At 31.7% G+C, this 26,820-nt stretch overlaps 2 protein-coding genes across 2 annotated transcripts in view; one reads left to right on the top strand and one right to left on the bottom strand.

Annotated features, from left to right (window-relative positions):
• The window catches only part of LOC129216664 (sodium bicarbonate cotransporter 3-like), an 86,792-nt gene extending 73,685 nt beyond the window's left edge, over positions 1-13,107 (bottom strand). The window contains exons 1-6 of the mRNA XM_054850881.1: positions 13,021-13,107; positions 10,752-10,845; positions 9,949-10,083; positions 9,518-9,653; positions 5,766-5,926; positions 4,949-5,143 (exon numbers count right to left, since the gene is read on the bottom strand). Of these exons, the coding sequence (XP_054706856.1) occupies positions 4,949-5,143; positions 5,766-5,926; positions 9,518-9,653; positions 9,949-10,083; positions 10,752-10,833 (709 nt within the window). The 5' untranslated portion in view covers positions 10,834-10,845; positions 13,021-13,107. The remainder of the gene's footprint in view (positions 1-4,948; positions 5,144-5,765; positions 5,927-9,517; positions 9,654-9,948; positions 10,084-10,751; positions 10,846-13,020) is intronic.
• Positions 13,108-13,521: 414 nt separating this feature from the next.
• The window catches only part of LOC129216157 (serine palmitoyltransferase 1-like), a 50,139-nt gene continuing 36,840 nt past the window's right edge, over positions 13,522-26,820 (top strand). Inside the window, exons 1-5 of the mRNA XM_054850324.1 lie at positions 13,522-13,772; positions 15,051-15,155; positions 15,747-15,841; positions 20,160-20,253; positions 24,810-24,882. Coding sequence (XP_054706299.1) covers positions 13,698-13,772; positions 15,051-15,155; positions 15,747-15,841; positions 20,160-20,253; positions 24,810-24,882 — 442 coding nt within the window. The 5' untranslated portion in view covers positions 13,522-13,697. The remainder of the gene's footprint in view (positions 13,773-15,050; positions 15,156-15,746; positions 15,842-20,159; positions 20,254-24,809; positions 24,883-26,820) is intronic.

Here is a 26,820-nt window from a genome sequence, read left to right as displayed (position 1 = left end):
TGTTGTTTTCATACCATGCTTTGGCAGTCTCATCAAGAAAGAAATAGACGTTAGCAAGAGACAGAGTATCATCCCCAACTTCGACACTCGAAGATACTCTTTTAACCACTTAGTCAGATTTTGTCCTGTATCCCCTTTAAAGATGGTTGACTTCCTTGACTCTTTGATTACAGCTGGAGCAACCAACAAGGTTTGGGGCTTTGCATCTGCTGCTTCTTGCGGCATCTCTTGTGATCCCTTCCTCACAGCTTTTACATCAAGTCCAAATTCAGGAGGGAGTTTCAGAAGTCTACGGCTTCGTCGAATATAATCTATTTCCAGACTGGATTGATGGTACCTAGCGCTTCGACCAAATGTCACGTAGATTGAGTACACACTACATTCTAGAGATGAAAGCTGGTTTATTTTAAACAAGCGAGCTAACAGCTACAAGGTCGCAACTGCCAACGCTCAGCTCAAGTGAAGGTTTTTATACAGAAACATAAGAACATTCTAGAACAATACAAATTAAGGCTATTTACATATTTCTACAAACTTAGAGAAAGGAAGAAAGTAAAAGAGGAATGAACGAGAAAGTCACACCTGAGGCCCAAACTCTCAATCTTCCGATTCCTAGTCCAGCGCTCTAGCCGTTTCGCCAGACGGGCGCTCGCTTACCGAGTGATTTATGACAATATTAATGTTGTAATTTTTATTAAAGTCTTTGGTGTGTCCAGTTATGCATGGATGAGGTTCGACGTAATGGCTCCTGAATGTCTCAGGGTGGCGACAGGAACTGTGAAAAAAAGTTCCCTGACTTTTCCCTGATTAAGTTCACCAAATTTCCCTGATTTACATTACCAATGATAATGATTTCCTTTCTTTGCTCTACTTGAAATACATTGCATGTTTGTATAAAATGCAGTATTTCAAACGTTTTTAAGTTGAGTAAAGTTGTTGAACTAAAGACAGGGGTCTGTCCAGGATTTTTCACAGGGTCCGTTTTTTGTGAAAAATCAAATAATTTTGTGAAAAATGAAATTTTGTGAATAATCAAAAAAAAAAAAAAATTGTCAAAACAAAATTTTAGAATTTAGAGACGGCACAAACGGCATCAATTAAACTTAAAGTTGAACGTTTTCCTCTTCTACGTCGAGAAAATCATTCTGGATTTTTTTTCTGATATTTGGCGGGGGGGGGGGGGGGGGGGGGGGGGGCATCGCTCTTTCAAGTATCAATATTTATCTACCATTCTACATTATGTTAAATTATACTAGATATATTTCTGTACAGTACTTAAAATAATTGTAACAAAAATATAAATAAATAAAATAAAATTCAGAATAGGGTTCAGCATTCAACTTGTTGACCCAAGACACTCTTAAAACGCACAGAATTTCGTTTAAAACTTATAAATTCCGTGATTTTAACAAAAATAAAAAGATATTCCAATTGTTTACCTCTTAACAAAGTGTAATAATCATCAAAATTTCGTAAAATCGGATTCCCATAGCGGATGCAAAGAGATCGCAATTCTCAAAGTGAAGGCATCAAAAGTATAAAAACGGCTTGTAAAAGAAATGTTTTTGATAAAATTATTTTAAAATTGCATTTTAGAGTCCTATGATAAACATACCATTAATATCTGTGGACACAGTTGACCCAAAAAATAAAATAAAATAAACCATCTATTCAGCATTTTAATTTTTGACTCATAACAGAAAATGGAATTTTGCTTTAAAAACTTGAAATGAGAGTTCTAACAGAAATAAAGAAACTTTTCATTTATTTGAATCCTAATAAAGCGAAGTTAGCTTGAAAAAAGAACAAAATATGATTCTCATATCGGATGTTAAAAGATTGCATTTTTCAAAATGTAGACATCTAAAGAAAAAAAAACGGTAATTAAAAGAGTTTATTTAAAGTTAATCATCCTTGTGTGTTAGCAACGAAAAATCAAAACCCATATAATTTTCTCCCAAAATAACAATTAAACATCGCACTGCACCGTAAAAACGCAAATATTAACCAGCTGGCAAAATGATGAGAATATTTTCTAATCAAGTTATTATAAAGGTTCAACGCCAGACCAGACGCTAAGCGGTGATAATTTGAAGTTGGTAACCCTATCTGAAGCGATCATATTTTTTCCTCATCCTTACTATTCCTTTGCAGTTCTAAGTTCATTTCGCAGATATATATTATTATTGTTTATTAAATCATGAGCGGAGAAAAGTGCTTACCAATGCCTTTTCAGAAAAGTTTACAACACCGCCGCTAATTAGCTGTGATAAAACAAACAACCATTATATTTATTTGGCAGTAGCAATTATTTATCGCTTGCAAGAGCATCGCAAGAGTGCCGATTTTTTTTTTTTTTTTTTCAAAATTAGCCGATTTTGTATAAGCTGATTCCTCCATTTTGACTTAAAAAAAGGTTCCAAAAATTATCGGTTTATACACAGAAATATGCGTTATTTTACTTTCAGATTTGCTCTTTCAATAAACAATTTGTGACAGATCCGATCTTGTTTATCAGAATTTTGTGAAGGGTCCATTTTGTTTGATCGGGATTTTGTGAAAGGTCCGTTTTGTTTGATCGGGATTTTGTGAAAGGTCCGTTTTGGTTGATCAGATTTTTGTGAAGGGTCCGTTAACAGACCCAAATATCCTCTGGCCAGACCCCTGCTAAAGATATATTTTAAAAAATGCTACTTTTTTAATAAAATGGTTAAAAAAAAACATATGAATTCAATTTTTTTGGAAAAAGAACCCTTACAAAACAGTGTTTAAAAATTTTCTGCATGGAAAAATTATTGAGAATTAAAAAAAAAAAAACTTAACTTCCAGAAATCACTTAGCATAAGAATTTTAAGAAACTATTAAAATCACTCTTAAAAACATATGTGTTTTATGATATAACTAAAAAGTAATTGAAATTATTTTGAACTAAGTTTTCAAACAATATAATAATTGTTGCAAGAATAACAAGTAATAGTGAAAGAATAGAAGTAATGTAGTTATTCTTATATAACTAACTGACATATTTATGTAAAACAGATGAAACCCTTTGACATCCATTCATAGGGAGCGTTTCTCTAATAACATAAGTTTTAATGAAGGAATACAGCATTTTGACAATAAAAAAATAAAGATATTTACTTAAGTACACAAGTTAACTCTATTTCAAATGATTTCAGCATGTAACAAAAAAAAAAGTTTAGATTGCTTTTGTAAGAAACAACTTTGAAATGCAAGAAAAAAAATACAGAAAAAAGAAAGCAAATAGTTAATTTCAAAATATATAAAAGAAGAATACAACTTGGTTATAAAATAAAAGGATCATTTTTTAAGTCTGAAGAAAAGAAAATCTTTATAATCTGCGGCGACAACAAATAGTATAACAGCAAAAAGCAAAGTCTTTTTTTTTTGATTGAAAGTTCAATTTTAGCAATTAAATTAAAAATGCGTAGAAGTAATAACTTTTAAGTTTTTATCAGTATTAATTCAAAAACCAAAGATTTCTTCTTGAAATCGTGATTACAGTACTCTAATTACTTCGAGACAATGGAATCAAGGCAAAAGAGCTAAGGCATTAATGAATGCTTCCTCTTTGCCTGAATGGTTGTTTATTTTAAGTAGCATTGAAAGCGTGAAAGGAAATTTCAAGCTAGGTAAAATAAACAACCTAACAGACACAGAAGCAATCTTAGAAAGTTCATCCTGTGGTTAATAAGTAAGATTCAATACTTTAATATTGAGGAAAAAAGATGCACAAATATGTGGCAGTGTATAATCGCACCTCATTAATTTTCCTTTTTTTTGAACAGATAATTGGCGGAAAATGCATAGGGAATTAGAGTACTTAATTTTGTAAAGCAAAAAATTTTTTTTTCTTCATGAAATCAATTTTCCCTGATTCTTTTGCTGTTTTTTCGAAATTCCCTGATATTTTCCCGACTTTTCCCTGATTAATAAAGTTCCCCGACTTTTCCCTGATCTCCCTGATCTGTTGCCACCCTGATGTCTTGAACCAAAGGTGCCAGTATCAGTCTTGGACACATAAAAGTTTGAAAGAGATAGGAGCAGAGGCAGTCATACCGATAAACATGCAGATTTTAACAGTATAGTTTTCGCTTCTCTGTATAATATCCAGAATATGTTTCATAATAGCTCACAATTTTAAGAGACATTTGTGAACAGTACAAAAATTGATAATCTTTGGGTGGTAGACACCCATGCATACTGAACTTTAAACTGCATACATGGATATCCAAATATATTTAGCACTCTGCCACTAAAAGCATAACAAAAACAGAAGACCTTAAAATAATCATTCATTGAACAAGGAGCATCCTGGGTGGATGTTATCAAATTCAACACTTTTTTCCTTTGATTTTTGATGAACACATTACTGAGTAAATTTGGTAAACATACATGCATATGCAGAAAACAAATAAAAGAAAAAAAAATCCATCCAAAGAATATAAGTGAAAGCAATAATAAGATAATTATGCTAACACTTTTTTTTTTAACTAGGTGAAAAACATTTAACATGAAAATAAAAATATTTTTGTGTTAAAAGGATTGAAATAAATTGCACAGTATAGCGTTCAGAGCGCTATATCACTATGTATATTGACCCATTTTTCATGTTAAGTGCTTTTATTTTGAACATATTTCACCATATATTAACACTAAAAGAGAATTCTCATTTTTACCCATGCATCTTATACAAGCTAAATCTCTTCAAATAATTAATATTAATAATTATTTTTGCCTAAATCGCTGTGTTCCGATTACGAAACTGGAAATTTAGATCCTCAACATGAATCTGACCCCATTGTTAGAATGAAAAAAAATGTATTTTATAAAAATAATTATTGTAAGAGATGTTTATTATGAAGATTAATCTTTTATCAACTAATTTAATATATATATATATATATTAGTATAAAATTTTACTTACTAGTAGAAGTCAGTTTGGAAGAAACACGTCCAACTTCGGTCAGGGATCTTATCAATGACAAACGATTACTTTTGTCAGTCCATTCATTTCTCAATTCATGCTGATGTCGATGTGGCCTTAATAGAACTGTTTTAATTTCTTCTTCAAGATCGGAAGCAATTTGGGAACTTGAAACCATATTGTCCAATATTATATCTAGCATTTTGGGATTAAAAAAAAAAAAATTTCTTCATTTCATTTATTTATTTATTTTTATTTATTTATTTATTTATTTTATTTTATTTTTTTTTTGACTTTCAATCTAACTAACAGAAAGTAAATATGAAAATACAAACATTTGAATTGTATTCTTCAATCTTATTTGTAAAGATCATTAGGACAGCAGAAGTACTATTGGGTATTTGTGAGTGAGAAGTTTGAGTGAATTTATTAACTGCCAAGACCTTCCTTATACTTTATTCACTAATAAAATAATATTACTTGTTAAGAAATGCAATTACTTCTTCATAAATCAGATATTTCAACTAGATTGTATGAAAATTAAACATAAGATTAAGGTTTTTTTTATTAATTAGTTGAAAATGTTTCCTCTATTTCCTTCCATATATCTATACTTCTGATCACCTTTTACGCAAGTAAAGTTTTTTGATTTTATAAAATGGTTCTATGACAAATATCTTTAAATTTTAAACACAGATCTTTAAAATAATGAAGTGTTTAGAGACATCTGAAGAAAGAAATACAAATAAAACAAGCTGTGGTTACTAGGACAGACAACATTATTTCACTACAAAAATCTTTGTTGGAAAAAACTTACCTATAATTTCCTCTAAGTTGTGAGCATCCATATCGAGTATGATAGTTCCATTTAAAATGCAACTTCTCAATTCAAACAGAGAATGCAGGGAAACTGTTGCGACATGAGGCTTGGACCAACGATTTCCACCCTCTTCAACGTCTTCTTCAAATTTAATCCACCTGGAAATAGCAAGCAATGTTTGAAAATAGAATGAATAGAAGATATGATAGAAGAATGAACAATTCCCTTACTGATTAATACATAAACAGAGTATTTAATATTAAACGTATATATATATATACAGCAGAACCTCCCTTAAGGGACACCTCCGAATAAGGGACATTTTTTCTGGTCCCAGTCCCTTTGAATAGGGACCTCCATGTATTTGCCTCTAATAAAGGGACACTCTATTTAAGGGACAGTCACAGAGAAAAAATAATTTTAAAAAATTATATATAAGTGCATAAGAAAGAGCGAATTTACTGAAATACAAGCTTCAATTTTCCTCTAAAAATTAATTGAGGAGAGTTTAACATATGTTAAAGAAACATGTATATATTGTAAAAGAAAGAAGTATATATTGTATTGCATGATTTGCCCACTGGGATATTTATTCAAGTAGGCTCAGGGGCAAAGGAGAAGGCACAGAAACTGACTAGCTTTTTATATAAAAATTGAAATGTTAACACTAATTGTAATTCCCAACGTCTTGCATGGTAAATTACATGACATGAAGAAAATTCATGCAATGAATTACTTCCAAATAATTGCTTTATGCTGCAAAACTTTGGACTTAACAAATTTTTGACTTAATCATAATTAATGAAATAATTTAGTTCATAAGTTTTTTAGTTAATAAGTTTTTTAAAAAAATCAATAAGTTAATTTTATTTAGTTGTGTATGAAAAATGAAAAGTATTTAGTTTTAAGTGTTAATAGCTTTAGTTCATAACCATAACAAAATTTATACTGAATAAACACACTGCATACATAAACTAAAATACCTTCGAAGAAGGGACACCTCTATTTAAGGGTCATAATGTCTGGTCCCATTAGTGTCCCTTATTGAGAGGTTCTACTGTATATAGATATATATATATATAAAGTCATATTTTTTACAAATTTATATTTAAGAAAAAGTATATGTTGAGCATTTTATATCAAATTATTTTAAATTAGAAAATTTAAATTAATGATTTAAAAATTAAAATAATGCATTAAATTTCAAGAACAATCAGTGAAATTAGAAGCAAAATTTTATTTTCAAGCAAAAATAAAATGCATTATTTTAATATTTCATACTTAAAAACTGATTTTTAAAATTCATCCTTTGCTTCCTCATTTGCTTCAATGTTTCCTCATTTAACATATGACACAAATGCAAACCAGCTTCTTTTAAATTATGTGTACACTAGCTATTCACTTTTCTATGCAAGTAGCCACCTACCACGGCTGTTTCGCTTACTTGTCATTCATCATTTTAATGCCACCTTCGGAGGCTGTTTAAATGAATTTGGCGGTGGTATTAATAAATCTATATCTATATCAATTTGAATAAAATATTTTCTACATCCATCTCCAGCACCACCGTTTGGAATTTTCCCAGAGGAGGGGGGGGGGAGGCAGGGCGTGCTCTCAGTGCAATTGTTTTCGGAAAATAACAAAAAGCATTTCCATTTTTATGTAAAAGCATTATTTTTTTTAAATTGTGAAAGGGGGGGGGGGCAATTGACCCCCCTCCCGCCATTAAAGTTCCTTGAATCATTGGCCTGTCTATCTCTTACTGTCCATCGACCTATAAGACCTCTATATTTATGAATCTATAGATCTATGCATATCTACCTCTGATGGTAATTAATAATCTTTTTCAATGAAAAAAATAATTATTCGAAAAACACTAAATATTTTGTGCACTAAATGTCTTGGCAACAGATTTGGCAATTCTTTTTCTTTTTGGTTTCAATTTGGTCACTGTTGGTGATATTTGGAGAGTAAACTATTGAATTACATTAAAATTGTCAATAATGGGGAAATGACATTAAATTGGAGTAAAAGGTAGTCATGTGATGCACACATCAGCGCGTTTTTTCTGAAGAGGATGGAATGTTTTGGCTACTACATGGTAAAATTTTAGAGAAGAGGCTTTTATACTTTTCTAATCTTGTGCATATTTAGCAAAAAAGAAAACTTGGGCCCTCCCCCCCTCAAATTAAAAAAAAGGGGAGGGGGTGCTTTTTTACAAAAATTGGTATGCGTAGGAGGAAAATGGAGATCATTCAGGGGGTCAGTTTGCAGAGGAATCAGTCGGTATAGCCTCAGAAGCGTTTGAGAGTTTTTTTGCTGCACAGTGTGTTTGGGGGGGGGGGGGGGAGGGGACTGCATGCCATGGTTTTCCTTTTTACTACATATGCACAAGATTTTGAGCTTTGCACATCTCTAGTCATTCAGAATAATGTTTACGGTTATAGTAATGCTCTTTTTCCTCTTCAAATTAAAAAAAATGGCTTTGAATCAGAGGAGGGGAGGTTTGAAAAGGGGGGCATGATGGGGGTGGTGTATTTGGAAGGTGGTCATACTTGGAAACAAGGGGTCATTTTACGTAAGAATCAGCCAGAAAAATGTCTATTTGAATGAAAACCTACAATTCAACTCGTATGCAACGTGCGACTTTCACAAGATAGTTTTTTTTTTACATCAAAAAAATTTTTTCGACATGTGAGTCGTAGAAGCAAGTCTTATGCTCTCATTCTGCAGTGAAATTTTTCTTTCAAACATCTTTTTTAAAAAAGCAGAACAAAAAGATCGTTTTTCGTGATTTTTCTAATATTTGGGGGGGGGGATACCCCCCCCCCCCCAAGTCCCTCCTTTTGCTATAGGTGTCCATGATTTTGAAATTTGAACCTCTCTTGTCCGCCAGAACTACGTTAGCAGTTAATATAAAGCTCCTTTAACCTCCAAAAAAAAAATATGCTCTAAAACTCAGGAAAATTGAAAAAAACTTGGAGGGTCTTTAAAAAATGGTACGTATAGGGGAAAACGGAGGTCATACTCAGATTCAGAGGGTCATTTTACAACAAGAATCCGCCAACGAAATGTCAGAAGCATTTTGATGGGGTTTTTTTGCTGCACAGAGTAATTTAAAGAACTTTAAGGTAAAACAGTATGAAAAAGCAACTCAAAACTCAAATTTTGATTTATCTACTTCAAAAACTTTATCTGCTGTTGATTGTTAAAAAATAGGTAGTAATTAATTTATGCACGCTTCATTAAATGTCATAAAACTAATATGGGCATTAGAATTCACACCTCCTTGCTCCAGAATTGATGCTGTCGGTGATAAAGCCTACAGCGCATAGGTCGCATTGACACCACTCTCTCCATCTTACTGTTTGTTTTTTTTTTTTTTTTTTTTGTTTTTTTTTTTTAACACTTTTCCCAAGAAAACTGTCAGAAGTGTGCAACACTTTGCCTCCTCCTCTTTTCACTGGTATAAAAAAAAAGACTGCTGATGCACCAAATGTTTCTGGAAAATGGTTAGCATACTCTTGATTTATTTAAGCAGCATGTTTGACTCAAATATTCAGCAGTTTTTTAATGCTAAGGCTTGATTTTGTTCTGCTTTTGAGGATTTGATTCATTAAAGTGGCTGATTCAATTAACTACCGATTCAAAAATCCGGCGCTCACTGTATTTTATTTATGTAGAAAACAATTCCTATTAAATAGCTTTAACAAGCTTCTACATACTGACTTTGGTATTCAGATACTAACCGTGCAGTCTCTCTCCACTCAATTTCTTTACCATCACGGAATAGCTCTTCCATTTCACTGAATAATGGATGTGGCTCATGAGTTCCATCTTCTTCTTCCCCCAATATGAAATGAACTCGTTCAGAAGGAGGAGTAACTAAAAACAGGCATCACATTAATATAAAAACAATTCTGCCTAGCTAGCTTACAGCAAAAAATGTAAGTGTGTTTAAAAATTTTAGTTTATTTCAATATAATGTTTAAATGAAAGCTTACATTTCTGTTTTATTTAAAACGATTAATGTAAACCTCACATCATGCATCACAAATAAAATTTTCTTACACAAAATCTAACTAAGATAAATAAATACAAAATATCTAAATTATTTTTCAGAATCATTATTAATGAAAATCTTATCTACTGTAAAGCTATTTGACAAAAAATAAGCAACCTGGTTTACTGATGTCATGACTATATTCAGCATCAGCATTATAATCCGGTTTGTGATGATGACGATGTTTATGATGGCCCTTTTTTCTATATCCAGGAAGATAGTACCCAATATAAACTGTACATGCTCGGTGGTCTAAAAGAGTTGCAAAATTTAGAAATTCACATTAATATATCAAGAACAAAAATAGTACATCACATACGCATAACACATGTCACACAAATTATAAATAATGATGACTAACAACATGCCTCCAAAGTTTCAGATGAACTAATTAAAGTTAACAAACAAAAAAATATCTACCAAAATTAGTATAGTAAGGGTTGATTTTTTTAATGCCACAATTGAATGCTTTTTTAAATAGAAAGGTACCAAATATTCAAAATGATTAAAATAAAAAAGTATGATGTTTCTGTTCTCTCTTGCCATCTTCCTATATTCTATTTCTTCTTTAGAAAATCCCTTTTTTATGGAATTGATCACTATTTTGGTCTTTATTATTTTTACACTTCATCACCTTCAAAATAAATTTCACTCCTCTTAAAAATGTCAAGGAGTATTTTCTCATCTTGAAAATTAAAAGAGAGCAAAGAACTAAAATTTAGAGATATATCCCCTCCCCCCTTCTTTTTTTGTACAACTCAGTGAAAAAAGGTAAAGTACAGCACAAAAATGTGTCTAAAAAATACATAATCAGTCACAATTTGCACAACTTCAAAAGCAATTTTTGCAATAATCATGATCTATTGATTTTTTTTTTTTTTTCATTACAAAAGGAAATGGGCAAAAAGAATGTCCTCTACCTTCAAGATCATATTTGGAGAAATTAGGTATCGTAGCGGAGGTACCTCTGGAGTCAACAGGTGGTTCATTGTCTTCCTCCATAGCGAATACTTTCTATAATATATAATGAAAATTATGTTATTATGATACATTTAACATCAAAATGCCAAATTTTACAAACTATACACAAAAATGCCCTTTAATTGTTCCACTTAGGAAAATATGATATTTATTCAAGAGGAATATATAAAATAAGTCTCGCCTTGTTGGATGAACATAACTTTTGGGGTTTTTTTTGTCTTAGACAAACATTTTTTCATATGAAGTCTATCATTTTTGAGGCCCTTATGTCATGGGTGCACCTCACAATTGCGACATGATAAATTCCCACTGGTTAAATTGAAAATGAGAACTCACAGGAGCCTTGCTCCTGTACTTTTTGGACGCTCAACAAATCTTTTCTTGTGACGAAGAAATATTAGCATCGTACCTCATACAATCTTCTCAAATAAGTACAAAATGGAATGTCATGTGCTCAAGCCAGAATACTTGAATTTAACTATGCAGAAGCTTTTAATTAAAAAGCTTTCAAAAGCTTCAAGAAAAATAGAATGGCTGGTATCAGTAACCCCCTCCTCCCAGGGGTTACTAACATGCTTAATCCCCTACCAAGAGCATAAAATGAACCCCCATGATAAGACCAAAGAGAGCCTAAAACTGAATTTTTTGGCCTTCATTTTAGAAATTTTCTAATAGCGAGCCCCCAAGCTCTAACCCTGTTTCTTATTTCACTATAAATAACTTTAATTTTTTCCTAGAACTTCAAATTTGAAACATTAAGTTTTGCCACTCACCTTCTCCTTCCTCCATAACTCGATCAAAAGTGGAACAAAATGCATTTTTGGGACTTCAATTTCAAAGTATTTCCAGAAGGAAATCTCCACAACACCCATCTCACCTTAATCCATCATTTCTAAAAATAGCTTTAAAATCTGTTTTAAACAGAAGAGCTCCTCCATCTTTGCTCTTCCATCCCTACTACCTTAAATTTATGGTTTAAGAATCTCCATGTTGAAAATTTTCCAATTAGATTCCCTCAAGTGCCTTAAAAGTCACCAAACAAAGCCAAAAAATGCTCCTGGCCTTCAATTTTGAAACATGACCAAAAGTACCAACTCATCACTTAACATCTCAACATATAAACTACATTAGCTTTTCTAAAACTTCAATATCGAATAATTCATGGGGAAAGCCTTGGGACTCTGACCTTTCAATAGCCAAAAATACTTTTAGAACTTCAGTCTCAAAAAGTTTCCAACTGGTATTTGGATTTACATATACCCTCCCCCCCCTCCCCTTGTTCTCTTTCATAACCAGGAAAATAAAATTCTAGCCAGGGAATTCAGCAGAAAATGTTGATACATTTGTTAAAAAAAGTTTAGATGTTAAGGCATAATAGAAGTTCAGTCCTAGCAGATTTCAAAATTTGGACGAAACTGGAATCTCAATATTCCTACCCAGTACAGAAGTACTTTCTGAAAACAGGAAAGCATTTCTAGTCATACCCCCCCCCCCCTTTTAATGGGGATATTTCGATAATTGGGAATCTGGCGATCTTTCTTCATTGGAGTCAAATTTTGGCTCCAGCGCCTGGGCAAGAGGTATTTTTCTTTGCAAATGAAAACAAAGAGATCAGAAACATCTATTCACATAGGGTTATAAATCAGCAGGGTTACCAAAATAAAATTTTACGCCAAAAATGAGACGACCACGCTAGGTTTCCAATTATCGAAACATCCCCCTTTTAATCAATCACTGTAGAAAAATTAAATTGTAAAATTAGCGGCGATTTCAAAAAGTCCAAGTCAAACTTATTACTATGCATTCACTATCAAATCCCAATCAAAATTAATTTTTTTCACCCAGAACTTTAAAAAGCATGCATTATGTAAGCATCAAAGCATTAAAAAGATTTTTTAAAGATGAAACGCAAATAAGAACTAATAATGAAAAAGAGACTCCGTCCAGAGTTTATGAAAATATAGCTTTGAAACATTACTAGTCCTAAATGCATACAAATCGCGAACTTTAAAAGTATATGAGCCACAAATTATAACTAAATAATATAGTCAGTTGAATTTGTGAAGAAATACAAGCATAAACTGAATGCGTTAATGAAAATGACTGAGAACAATGCAAGTAAAATTCAATTAATAATTGAAATAACTTGCTTCAGGTTTCTAAATGACAGAAAGTAAAATGAATCAAACATTGGGGGAAAAAACAAACCTTTTGGCAATATGAGTAAATAAAATTAACAAAACTTTTTAAAAACAGATCGAGTCATAATATATCACATTGTGCAAGAGGTAAACGAGGTAAACGAAAAAACAAACACTCACAATAACGTAACTAAGTAAGCTGTTGCCATTGTTTACATTAAAAAGTTTGAAATTTGTATGGGCTCCTCTCTATCCCGAGAAATTATAAATGAAAATTATTAACGCAAAAGTATTATAAACTAATGGTTTTCAGTGACTAAAATACTCTATTACACCTGTAATTGACATGTTACAAAAAAATCAATCATTTTGATTCTTGAGCAGACAAAGAAATTCAGAAACAAAACTGGAGATACTGGTGCTAACAGGGACTCTAGTGCTAACCAATGTCCAAACACTTCTGCTGATTGGTTGTTTGTAGCCGGTGTGTGGTCACCAGCGGTGAGACTTTTCGAACACAGCTCCATGTATTTGTTATTAAAGCTCGTCGCTGTTTTTTTTAAATTTCTTTAAGAGGATCTATCTGTAGGAGCGATAGCTAGTTTCATGTGCACTCCGGTGACTATTATGATGTAAAAAAATGTCGGTGTCGTATCGAGTATTATTTGAAATTTAACTAACAATTTTGTTTTATATTTTCTTACTCCCTCGTCAAAATTATAGCATATCCTACATACATATATTATGCAACCACCTGATAGATCCGATGTTTCTGCTGAAACTTGGGAAATGTATGAAATGTTTCTTGCATTTCTACAGGTATAATTGTTTTTTTTTCTTTTTTTTCAATTAAAGTATTTAATTGAACAAGTTATTGTGTAATGCTGGTCGAGCTAAATTAATGTTGATTTACTGTAATTACCAACATAACCATTTTAATTTCCAGTAATATACACACAAAATTTATCATATGTCATAACTGTTTGGAATGTGAGAAATATATAAACATTTTCAGTACAAGTTTCTGGTTGAATTTACTGTTTGATTTCCACTTACAGTATAACCTCGATTTAATGATTGTCTAGAGACTGCAAAAAGTAATCACTAAATCAAAAATATCGTTAAATCGAGGAGAATAGACATCAAGGATGGATACAAGGGAGGGGCCATCGCCCCTCCCTTGAAGGACCCTGCATCGAAAATTTCTTCGAATTGAGGTCCCAAAGCGAAAGTGTAGGCCATCTTTAATATGACGATAAGGATAGAAATCTGGTTCAAATCTCTCCTGAAACTCTTCAAAATTAATATTTCAAAAGGATTTTTTTACATGATATTTGAAGGCCTTACCACAGGCGTTTTTCAAAATTTAAGCCTAAAAGATGGGATTATAGACATTTCGGGTAGTGTTAATTAGGAAAGAATGGGTTCAGTGACTTCCCTCTGGTAATTTTTCGAAATAGAAGTTCAAAAAAGTGCAAATTAAGGTGACCTTTGATGATGATAGGAGGAGGGGGTTCGAAACATTCCCAGGAATTATTACAAAATTGAATTTCTAAAACGCAATTTTAGAATACCTCTATTGGGAAAGAAATGAATAGATTTGGGCATTTTTAGTCCTTGGCTAAAAATGTATATATTAACTTAGAATAAAAATGATGTGGCACCCCCCTAACCCAGTAGATGTAAATGACGTAGGAGAGGTAATGTAAAAGAAACAATCGCCCTCCTCTTCGAAAAATTTCTAGCCGCCCTTGATAAACATTTAATACAGTCAAACCCGGACCACTAAAATGCATCATTAATTTGAGGAAATCGTTAAATCAAAGTTATACATACCTACAGAAAGTGGTGAATTAAATTATTTGAACAAGTGGAAAATTAAGGGTATGATTTTGATGTGTAGTCGTATCAAAATTTGCTGCTTAGATCTATTGTAACTAAAACTTCAATCCTTCAAAAATAAAAAAAGTTAAAAATGTACATCTGCTGCATCAGTTGAGCAATTTTTCTGCTTATGGATGCCATTTTGTTTTCATTTAATTTTTTAAATGTACGATTCATAAATGCTTAAATATGCTTTTTTTTTTTCAACTTAAGGCACCATTGTACCATTTGGCTCTTGAAGCTGTGTTGTTTATCTTAGTAATTTGGTTACTTTTTCACAAGAGTTACAAGCCTCAAAGAACTGAATTGACAGAAAAAGTAAGTTAGCTGTATAATTAACTTTTCTACCATGTCATTATAAGAACTATTGTTTTTTATTGTGAGCAGGAAGCTTTTTTTTCTCTTTAAGAAGAAAGAATGCTTCTTTTTATATACTTTTTTATGTATGCTGTAAGAATCCATTTGCAAAAGTGACAATGTATCCAGTGGCGTGTCCAAAAAGGGTGTGGCCCCTGGGTCTGGACCCCCAGTCCCTTGAAGCTTAAAATTTAAACTGCAATAAAAAAAATCAAAGTTATTCTGTTCCATTTAAAATACCTTTTTTATCATCTAATCAATTTAAAATCAAATTATCTCTGCTTCAATTAATTTCCAAGTTTCATAGTTAGCTGATTTTCGGCAGGACCCTTGGAGATTTTCTAGCTACACCTCTAAATGTATCTAGATTCATTCACTTCGATTTACCCTCAATATCTTATAAGTTCCTTTGTTTGTTTTTTTTTTTTTTTTTTTTTTTACCTATGTGTTTACGTAGCTTCCTGTTTTCTTTTTAAAACTTTTTTGAAGGTAATTTTTATGTGCATGGTATACCTTTTCAAAGTAGTTTTGTTTGATGAGATTTACTTTTAGGAAAAGGACCAGTTAATTGCTGAATGGGTACCTGAGCCATTAGTTCCAGAATCTGATGAAAATCATTATTCTTTAAAGCCAAGAATTGTTTCAGGGTAAGTCAAAATAATATTCAAATGAAAAATGGATTTACTTAAAATATATGCAGATCTTTTCATCCGTGATAAAAAATAAGGCAGAAAAAAACAAAAGAATGTTGATGACAAAAGTAAAATTTTGAGTAAAACAGGTGTTAAGTTCAGACCATTTCATTGTGAAGTTCTTTAAATCATGCTTTATAGCAGCACTTGCTGGGGCCATTTGTACAAGTTGTCTCTAAATTAAAATTTTTGCCTTTAGGTGCTTTATATGATGATACTCTTGTATAATGTCTGCAGAAAGCTTTATTTTTTAGTTTTGTTGATTGTTTTTCCATATTATTAATAGTAGGTATTGCTTTTATTGCTGACTAATAATGTTCCTCCTGCAATATCACTGCACAATGTTGTATTAAAATTTTAGAGCTGTCATTTTTATTTTCATCACTCACATTTGCTTGCTCAATTCATATTCTGTCTTACTAAGTGAGTTTAATAAAGTGAATTTGCAAGTGCTGATAAATAAAGTTCAGCATGGTAATGAAACAGTATAATGGTTATAAGTCTTGCCCATAATGTTTTTTTCAAATAAAAGTGAATTAAGTAAGATGTGTTTTTCGATCCAATGAATTTTAATATTTGCATTTGGAGGAATAATTTGCAACATGGTAATAGAATGGTATAATGGTTATAAGTCTTGCCCACAGTGGTGCACACAAGGGAGGGGTCCAGGGGGTCTGGACCCCTCCCATAAGTCTTGATATTTTTCCTGATTGATTACAATTTTATGTATTTTGTACGTAGAATAGTGTCAAACAAAGGAAACACTATTTTCAGTTTCAATGATAAGTGAAAAAATAAAATCCTCATGTTAAAAGATTAAAAAAAATATTGTGAACTTTTCCTGTAATGAATGGTCTCTAAGAAGCAGAATGGTTGTTATAAATGAATACAATGTAATAATCATAGTTTTAGTTTTGTAATTACAGATTAAAATTACATTCTATGAACTTGAATCTATTTTTTAATTATAAAAAAAGTAAAAGCGTAAATTATTTTGCTTTCTGGTTATTTATTTAAGCACATTTCATTAAATAATGTTAATTATTTATTCAGTAGTTTATTTTTTATTGTTTTTCCTTCTCGGGAATCGATTAAATAAAGTCGATATGCTTGACAGCGAATTGGGGTATGATATGAGAATGAGGCTTTCGATCTCGGACGCTCCCCTTGCAAAATTCTTGTGTGCGCCACTGCTTGCCCATAATGTCTTTTTCAAATAAAAGTGAATTAAGTAAGATGCCTTTTTTGTTCCAATGAATTTTAATATTTTCTTTTGAAGGAATGATTTAAGGCACATTGATATGATGCTTTTTTCATCTTTCCCATTGAATTACAGTAATTTACGTCCCAAAAACGTCGATTAAGTTTCTTTCGTTAATTTAAGCTGTCTCAGACAGTAAGTAGGGGACTGTCCCCTATTTGCCTCCTGAGTAGGCTTCCGTACTCCCCCAAAGATGTATGAAATATCCATGCTACTTCAGGGGAACAGATTCGTACACCAACCTACCTTAGGTTGGGAGATTGGGCGAGTCTGCCCCTCAAATTAGCCACTTGCAAGTATGATAGTAACTATTTAAATTTTGTCTTTGCTTCAGCTTTAATCTTAGTTTTCACTTTCATATAAATGAAAACAGTCTATCTCCCTCTATTAAGATTTTTGGCTAATTCGCAAATGTTTATTTGCCTTTATAATGGTATTGATTCATCAAGTTAACCCCTTTTAAACATGTGTAATCAGTTTTCAGCACAGGTTTGCCTTGACACTGGTTGTCTTCAATCTTTTAATTACCAAATGGCATGTGACCTTGTGGGTCATGAATCTGGACAAAATTTTGGATTTAGGTCAATTTCCCCTAGATAAGAGTTCAAATGAAGCAGTTTGACTGCATAGACCAGTTCAGCTGTAACAGGGGTCCAAAATTGCTGGTTAGGCTACAGAAACAATATGACATTTCCTGTGGAGTAAACTTACCACTTTTTACAACTAGTAAACATTATATTTAATAAAGTTTTTTTTTTTTTTTTTTTGTTATATTTCGCAATTTAACTTCGAAATACCAAAAATGAATTTTTAAGTTTTTGAATACATCATTTTCCTACACTGCCTCCTTCAGGTTCACTGCTCAAAACTTGTTAGTTCTTTTTTTTCTCACCCGCTTATATTTGGAAAGCAATTTTTTAGTGTACCATATTTTTAACACCTTTTTTAATTGTAATTGCAATAAATGTTTTAAACAACAATTAATTTGTATTAGAAAAGTACTCCAAGGATATTATTATTTTTATGACCCCCCTCCCCCGATTAAACTGATTGCAAATATTTTGTCTTTTAAATTAAAAACAATATCCAGTACAAATAATAGGGTAACGGCATTAGTAAGACATGCTTAAGACATTATTCTCAGGCTAACTCAATTTTTTGAGCCTTTTAATGTATTTAGACTTATTAAACTATTTTTCTCTCATGCTCCTACATCTCATCTAACATTTGGCTGCTTCTGGATCCTCAGAATTAGTTAATTATATTTTTATTTGCTCAATTTCGAAAAAAGGTTGGCCCCCAGTAACAGACACCGACAATTCTGATGAAACCCAACAACAGATAGGATGAGTAATGGACAGAATTCATATTTTCTCTTCAAAATCTGCAAAAGTTCTTTGTTTTTAGATCTAAAACCTTATTAAATTCAAATGAACATGAAACACCGGTAGACCTCTTGGTGGCTGTTCATGACCTTCCACCACTGCCTTGTAAATACCAACTGGCGCATAAAATTCACTGTGATAACACTAGATGGTTGCACCATATTCATGGGTCATAGCAACATCAGTTTTACCCAGCTAAAATTCTTATTATTTAAATCCAAATTTACGACTGTCACTGGGCCCTTGTCTGTTACTTTTCTCCGCACACACCCCACCTTTTCAGGGTTCGTACGCTCCTTCAAAACTCCTCCAATACTCCTTCATTCCGGAAATTTTCCTAAAGGGCCCTTCAAACTCCTTCATTTTGGTTTTAATTCCTTCAAAACTCCTTCTTTTTTAGTTCAAGACTACATAATTTTTCATTATGACAGTGACTTAAAATACTTCAATCTACAACGTAACATTGTCACTAGAGCAAAGGTATATTTACGATTTTGATGTAGTAATTTCGTATATTTATTTTTTTCATAAAGATGTGATTTGCAAATTGAGCATAGGAGTCATAAAAGTTGAAGGTGAAAATATTATTAGATGACTAAGACATTTCATAAGTGAAGTAAAACATGCTTAAATGGTGCTTAGCTATTTTTTCAAGTTTTATAACTATTGCTTTTCTCCCCACCACACTCTCAGCAGCAAAAGTCAGTTTGTCTCATTATTATTTAAATATTTAAAAATACATAAGTAGATGTACTATATTAAGCAATTGTGTTAAAGAAAACAGTTGTTTAGTAAATCGCAATTCTGACAACGTAAAAAGGGTCATCCACGTTTGATGTCATAACTTGAGGGGGAGCCGGGTTCATGAAAGTGTGACAAGGGTAAGAGAAAGAGTGATGAAAAGTGACATCACACAGTTGTTACAACACTATGTCATGACATGTGACGAGGAGTAGTAAAGTGAAGTGTGACATTTTGTAATAAAGGGGAAGGGGGTCAAATACGATGAATAAAAGTGCAACACAATTTAAGGACAGCCCATTAGTACTCCTTCAAAATCTCATTTTACTCCTTCAAAACTCCTCCAAAAATCCTTCATTTTTATTTCTGAAATTGAGTATGAACCCTGCTCTTAGCTGTTAGCCTTAGGATTCACCGTCTGGTCGAACCCTTGTCTGTTACTGGTGCCATTACACTAGTTTGTTTGTTGTTGTTGTTTTTTTAATTTGCATTCAACATAATTTATTCTATAGTAAATACAAGCAATTGGCACATACTGTAACCTAATGGGGGGGAAAAAGTTAATTCTAAAGGAAACTCATTGTGTATTTTTGTAGTCAAGCTAGCAACTTTAGACCTCTTTGCAGCTGAACTGGGGTCTGTACAGTCAAACTACTATACTGAGGCTTATATATATGGGGGAAATCAATCTAAATCTGGAATTTTGTCCAGATCTGTGACCCTCCAGGTTGTGTGCCATTTGGTAGTAAGCATTTGGTAGTTTGGTTTGGTCTCTCTAATTTCTTTAAAATTAAACTATTGTTTTATTTTGTACTGAGAAAACTTAAATAATATTGTTTCACATGTTTGTAGTTTATTAAAATCGAGATTTTAATTTTGTTTGTAGAAAAGTTGGAAAAGTTGTTATGGTTGATGGTAAAAAGTGCTTGAATGCAGCTACTCATAATTATTTGGGTTTAGTTGAACATCCACAATTAGAAGTAAGTAAAATGGATTCAATGGTAGTTTCATGCCAAAGGTTAATTTTTTAAGAGCAATGTTTGATTGTTCAAGTTGGTCAAAATTTGCAGTTTGATTTCTTTTTAAAATGTTTAATTCACAAATTTTGTTCTTGCATTACATAGTTGTACTGTTGCATTATCTTGTTGAATGAGCTATAAGATTAGAGTACGTAAGGGCAATTCCACCGTTACGGACGTAACAATCACAGACTTTAGACACACATAATTTCAATTTGGTTTCATAAAGAGTTACAAATTTTTTTTCTGTTGTATAGTTTGGTGTTATTAATGCTATCAAAAATTTGGGTGCAGATTGCTTTATTAGAAAAAGTGACAAAAATTAAAAACTACCTGTTACGGACGTAACTCAGAAAACAGCAAAATGTATACATTGTCATACAATTGCCAATATTCCTGTGAATTATTCATAGATTTCTAAAATTTTCTTTGAAATACTTGTTCTTGAGATTTCAAGCTTTCTAAAACCATAAAGTTTTCATGGATATTGTTTGGAAAATTTATGATAGAAATTTATATATTTGTTACGGACGTAACAAAAAAGTGTTACGGACGTAACATGTCTGATATGGTAATTGCACAAAGCAAATAAAAGCTTGTGTATACTAATAAGTTTTGTTAAGAGAGTGCAATGGTCTAGATTAACACATTATTATGCCCATTTAAGTTACACTTTAATAGTTTTTAAAGATTTGCGGAGGTAGGGAGCATCTCCCATGCATATACTAACCACCATGTAAATAAATATAAAATATAAATTGGTGCGTCATAAAAAGTGCAATTATCCAAGGGGAAATTAAGCAAAACAAAAGTGAAATTATTCAGTTACAAATAAATTTTTCAAATTTTTAACATGAACATGGAAGGAGAGGGTGGGGGAGGGCTTCTACAAGAGAGTACTTTTACAGTTTAAGAATTTTCGATGATTTTCTCTATCTCTCAACAAACATATTAACTGCCAAATTTCTTTTAAAATTTAACGGTTGCCTTTGATTTCGATCGCTTTTTAACAGAATTGGCACTTTTTTGCCAACGGTGGAAAAAAATTGTCGAAACTGACATAGGAAAAATGCATTTTGGCCAACATTTGCCTACGTAATCTAAATCTTGCTTCAAAACTAAATGTGTTTTATCTGAGGATCAGATGTAGCTAGTTTAATAATATTTAGTACTTTTAATTTTAATCTAATCATTCTTTTTAATTTAAGTTTTAAAACTATAAAATATTCAACGCATCAATGAAACAGTAATCTAAATATTATTTTTTTGTGGAGAGTAAATAACAATAAAAAGTAACTCAGTAACTTTGGTTTAAACTATTCAAACAGGACAAAATTCTTATCTCTAAGTTATTAAATAAGAAGTAATATCAATTTGGCTATGCTTTCAGAATGATAGAAGTTTGAAGAGAAAAACTATACTTAATATCTGTAATATAAATTAAAAAAAAATATATTAATGAAAATTACGCACAATATGCTTTGGATTTCATCGTGTTAAATGATCAAGTAATTTTCACAAAAATCTACTTGGAGAACACTATTCTTTTGTGTCATAGTGCATTGATGAAGCAAAGTTTAAGAATTTAAGGAACCCTCTAGAATATTTTTATGCATGTTATTAAGCATTAATTGCTAATCTAGAATTATTAACAGCAATTGAATTTATTGCATGATTTGGAGGACAAAAAAATCATACCTTGAGATTAACACCTCAGAGCAACAGTAGGATATCTTGGTGTTATTCCTAGGATTAGATGTCTTAATGTTGCTCTGAGGCGACGATGTGTATTTCAATAATTTAAAAAAATGAAATTAAATATCCACTAATATTTATAAAATTTTGAAATTCACAGTGTTAGAAGTTTTGTTATATCATATTACATGTCATACCCTATATTTTCATTGCCCATCCTGTGCTTTTTTTCTTTTTAATTGGAAATATACATGTGTTACGGACGTAACGTACTGCTTTTTGTTACGTCCGTAACAAAAAATGTTACGTCTGTAACGCCATTTTTTTAAAAACTAAAGAAATTCTAATGTTTTAAACTATGGTAAACAATTACTCTAATGAATTGCTAAAAGGACAAAAAAGGATTTCTTTTAATTTTGATTTTTTAGGAAGTAACGACAACTTTTGCTAAATTTTTGTTACGGACGTAACATTGAACTTCATTTTTTAAAAATTTAAATTGCCTGATTTTATTTTGTAAAAAAATAAAAATAAATGCATGTTATTATAGTATTATGTTAATAGTTTCAGCTGTATTGCAATTAATTTTGGTTATTTTTATTTTGCTATTAGAAATAAGCGTTTGAAAAAGGGGTATTTTTTTCTGATTGTTTTGAAGACCCGACTATCATACTTCCAACTAGGAAAAAAATTTATTATTTAATTTTTATTCAAAAAGCAATGCAATATTCTGAAAATACACATTTCAAGCTTTACAATGATGTATAATATAGCAAAATAACTGCAATATGAAATTTTGACCTCCTGGTTTCACTTTTCATGGAATTGCCCGTAAACATTATAGACATAACGAGTAGAACTTTGGCCGAGTACCGAGTTACCGAGTACCAATTATGTTTTAAGAACCACCAACACACACGTAATGAATTTCGAACTCATTGGAATACGTAGTAGTGTAGACCTGCATGTCCCTATAATAGTTTTTAAAGCAAAATTGCAGCTGAAATTTAACTGTGCAATATTTAAAAGATTGTAAACAAATAAATAAAAGGTATGATTAACCAAGTTGGAATTAAAACAAATTATGTCAATCTATTATAGTTCTAGTCCACCAAACATAAATTAATTTTAAAAACAAATAGAACAACGTTAAAAGCACAAATGTGCAGGAACTCTGCGGACACGTGTTTCTGAGTTACAAGGAATGTCTTTTTCAGTGCATAAAATATGAGCTAACGAAGGTAAAGACATCCAACAAAAAAAATAAGTCTTCTGTAGGATGTCTTTAAATCCATAAGCTCACATTGAAAAAAGCATTCCTTGTAACGCCAAAACACGTCTCTGCAGTGTGTCTCCATATTTGTGCTTTGAAGGTTATTTTATTTACTTTCATTTTTTAAGCAAAGATATTATATTTCTTATAAATAATTTTTGTTTGTAGCTTGTCGATCTATTTGATGATATAGAAGTTTCATATTTAATTTTCTATTCTTACATTTTTTGCCCCATTTTCAGTAAATAAGTTTTGTTAACTTTGAGGACCTTAAAATCAAGATTTACTCCATTGAAGCATAACAAACTTCTTTATTCCTGAAACTTAAATTTGACTTGTACCAGACCGAAAACCGAGCAATCCCTGGTCCAGCACCCCCAGCGTTATAGTTTCACTTGGAGGACTTTGTGACCACTAGCATATTTAACGTCCCCCATTCACCAATAATGAAGATGATGGATCTTCGACCAGCGAGAATCGAACCCGGGACCCTCCGGCCACAAGTCCGATGCCTTACGGATCAGGCCACCACGGCCTAGCAAAGTAGATACAGTAAAACCTTTCTAATGCAGACACTAACAGGACAAATTTTGTTGTCCACAATAGAGGGGTGTCTGTGCAGCACAGGAGTTTAATAATGTTATTTGCCTTGGAATTGGAGAATTAAAAATTGTCCCCGATGTCTGTTAGGAGGGCTTTTACTGTATATTAATGGAATTTTAAGTATTTTTGTTGTTTAAAAAAATAAGCTTTGGATTTTTTTGAATTTTTTTTTTTTTTTTTTTGAGATATTGTGTTAAACAAAATAAAAACACTTATATTTGCTTGAAATATTGTGTATTATTTAAAGGTACTCTGTTAATGGATGGGGGGGGAGGTTGGTATTTTTCCACTAAGTAAAATTGTAGCTGTGTTTTGTGCATTGATTTAAAATTCAGAAAGAGTTTCTGATGGCTGTCGATGGTCTCTAAAATGATTTTATTTCATTTGGGACCTTCTAGAAAAATTTATTTTTAATGGAGCAAATATATTTTCCATGTTTTATAGGCATATTTTAATTTACTAAGCATACCTCAATATTTTGTTGAAAAGAAAAATCAAGATTTTAACAATTTCCTGAATCTATTCTGCCCTTTAAATAAGGAGAGAAAACTGCATGTAAAACTTAACTTTTATCTTAACTACTTCTACTTAATCTACTAAAAATATATACATCTGAAATGTTGTAATTGGTAAAATATATTTAGGGGAACTTCTTGGGGTTTTAAAGCCTTACAAAAAGAAAAAATGGTTTAAACCAGTTTGCATTATTTTTAAAATTAAAAATCAAATGTCTGAGAAGACGGCATCACCTATAGTTTCTCCTTAACTACAGCACTGTACATATGTAATTTCTAGTGATTTTACGGTTTTCCTTGTCTTTTACAAGTTGTCAGAAGAACAATTTGTAATACATGCACACATTTTCACATTTGTTACTTATATTATGAAAAACCTATAAAAAGAAATAATTTTGTTCTAATTCATGGAAATGTTCTTTTATAATCAGGAGGCAGCGTTAAAGTGTTTACGAAAATATGGAGTAGGCTCATGTGGTCCTCGTGGATTTTATGGAACTGTTGGTGAGTCATCTCTACATAGTATAAAATGAAGTCTCCAAAAAGCGTCTGTGTGTTTGAACTCACAAAACTCGAGAACTACCCGGCCGATTTCGCTGAAATTTTCACAGTTTGTTCCTTTAGGTTTGAAAAATGGTTTGCAGACCAGTTTGAAAAAAAAAATCGATGAATTAGTTCTTTTTTTATTTCAATTTAGGTCCAATTTTCATACATTCCAGGGGTGGCATTTCAGCATTTCATTTGGGGGGTCGAGTTTCTTAAATATGAATTACCTCAGTATGGAACCAAAACACACATTGGCTAACAGCAAGTAATCATGATATGGGTTTAGAATTATTAAAAATAAGTGTTCAAAAACAATTTAAATTTTTATGACAAAATTTGTAGTTTGTTTTAGAATATATTATCATACCAAGTGTTTTGGAACTACAGTTTTCACCTTTTGACAAAGTTTTGATGCTTCATTTTTAAAACACGGAAGAACAGGAAATCTTGTTACTAATCCAGCAATGCCCAGTGTCATGCTCTTTTTTCAGCTAAGTTTTTTTTCCCCACTGTACTTCGAAAATAATTCTCTAAACTTCTGAATCACGAAAATGATTCTTTTCTACAAACTGAACTAACTGATTGGAATAGTTGAAAAATAATTGAAGTAGCAAAGTTACGTATGAAAACACACCTTTCACATCTTGCTCTCAAAAATCACCCAGATAACTTTAAAAATTGTGATGATCTTCATTTTTCTTCATTGAATGGTCTATTCTAGGCTAGTCTCTAAACAATTCTTCTTGCCTCAAGCTATAAATTTTACACATAATTAAAACAATTTATTTTTTGATTTCAACATCCAATCCAGATAATATAGAGCCTACAATACAGGAAACTATTTATCATCAAATCTTGTGTTAATTTCATTAGAAACTGAATCTATTATTTTAGACAATACGTTAAATCAAGGTATGACTTTACATCATCATGTGCATTTTGGTCACCTCTTCTAGATTCATTTGAATATTTTTTGCACCTTTTAAAAATTCTCTGGAGTAAGAATTTTTTTTTTCAAGATCCACGCTTGGTTGAAATATACATCCACGTGAAATTTATTAATAGTTTCAATTGTAGCTTAAACTGAAGCTTGAACAGTCCAAAAATTAAGGTCATGATTGAAGATGTTTTGATAGAGTAAAGCATTGTTCAAAAACTCTCCACAATACAAATAAAACGAATAAAAATTCATATGAAGACGTGTTAAACGACATTAGCTTCTTCATTATTGAAAGAGTTCACACAAAATCACTGCTTTGAAGTTATCGAAAAGGGTTTTTAAGATTTAGAATACCATCTTGTATTGTCTCTTGAAGACCTTCTTGTGTCCCCCTGAGATTGCATTGTTGAAGAGCACACAGAAAAGATATTTGTTGATGGGGAGATATTTTTTTCGAAAACAGCTTTTATTTTTAAGACGTTTTTATGAAAGTATACAATGCAATGAGCTGTTGAAATGTGTTTCTACCAGAAGAAAGTGATGAACACGCATTAAATAGACACACTTAAAATATGAGCGTAACAATGAATGTAAAATACCAAGGCATTTAGTGAAAATCATGCAGCCACACCACTGCATGAATCTCTCATAACCGTCGTTACACAGAGCACACAAGAATGAAATATTTAGCCTATATGAGGTTTACGTCTTTAGTTAAAATTAACCATCATTCTTTATCAGTTTTTTCTGTTCTGAAAAGGTCGGTGTTTGATGATCTTCTAATTATTTAAAAACACGGAAAACACTTGCTCATGTCTGAAAAAAAGTCGAGTTTCTTCAACCATTACGGAGAACCAGCAAGATTCGTTTTTCATGAACATTGGTTTGCGATTTACGTAAATTGAATTTGCTCGTTTTTATCACTCCTCTCAAAAAATTTGGGGGTGCGACCGCCC

Source organism: Uloborus diversus, chromosome 2 (genome assembly GCF_026930045.1).
Source record: "Uloborus diversus isolate 005 chromosome 2, Udiv.v.3.1, whole genome shotgun sequence".
NCBI lineage: Eukaryota > Metazoa > Arthropoda > Arachnida > Araneae > Uloboridae > Uloborus > Uloborus diversus.
This window is presented reverse-complemented; position numbering and strand designations above follow the sequence as displayed.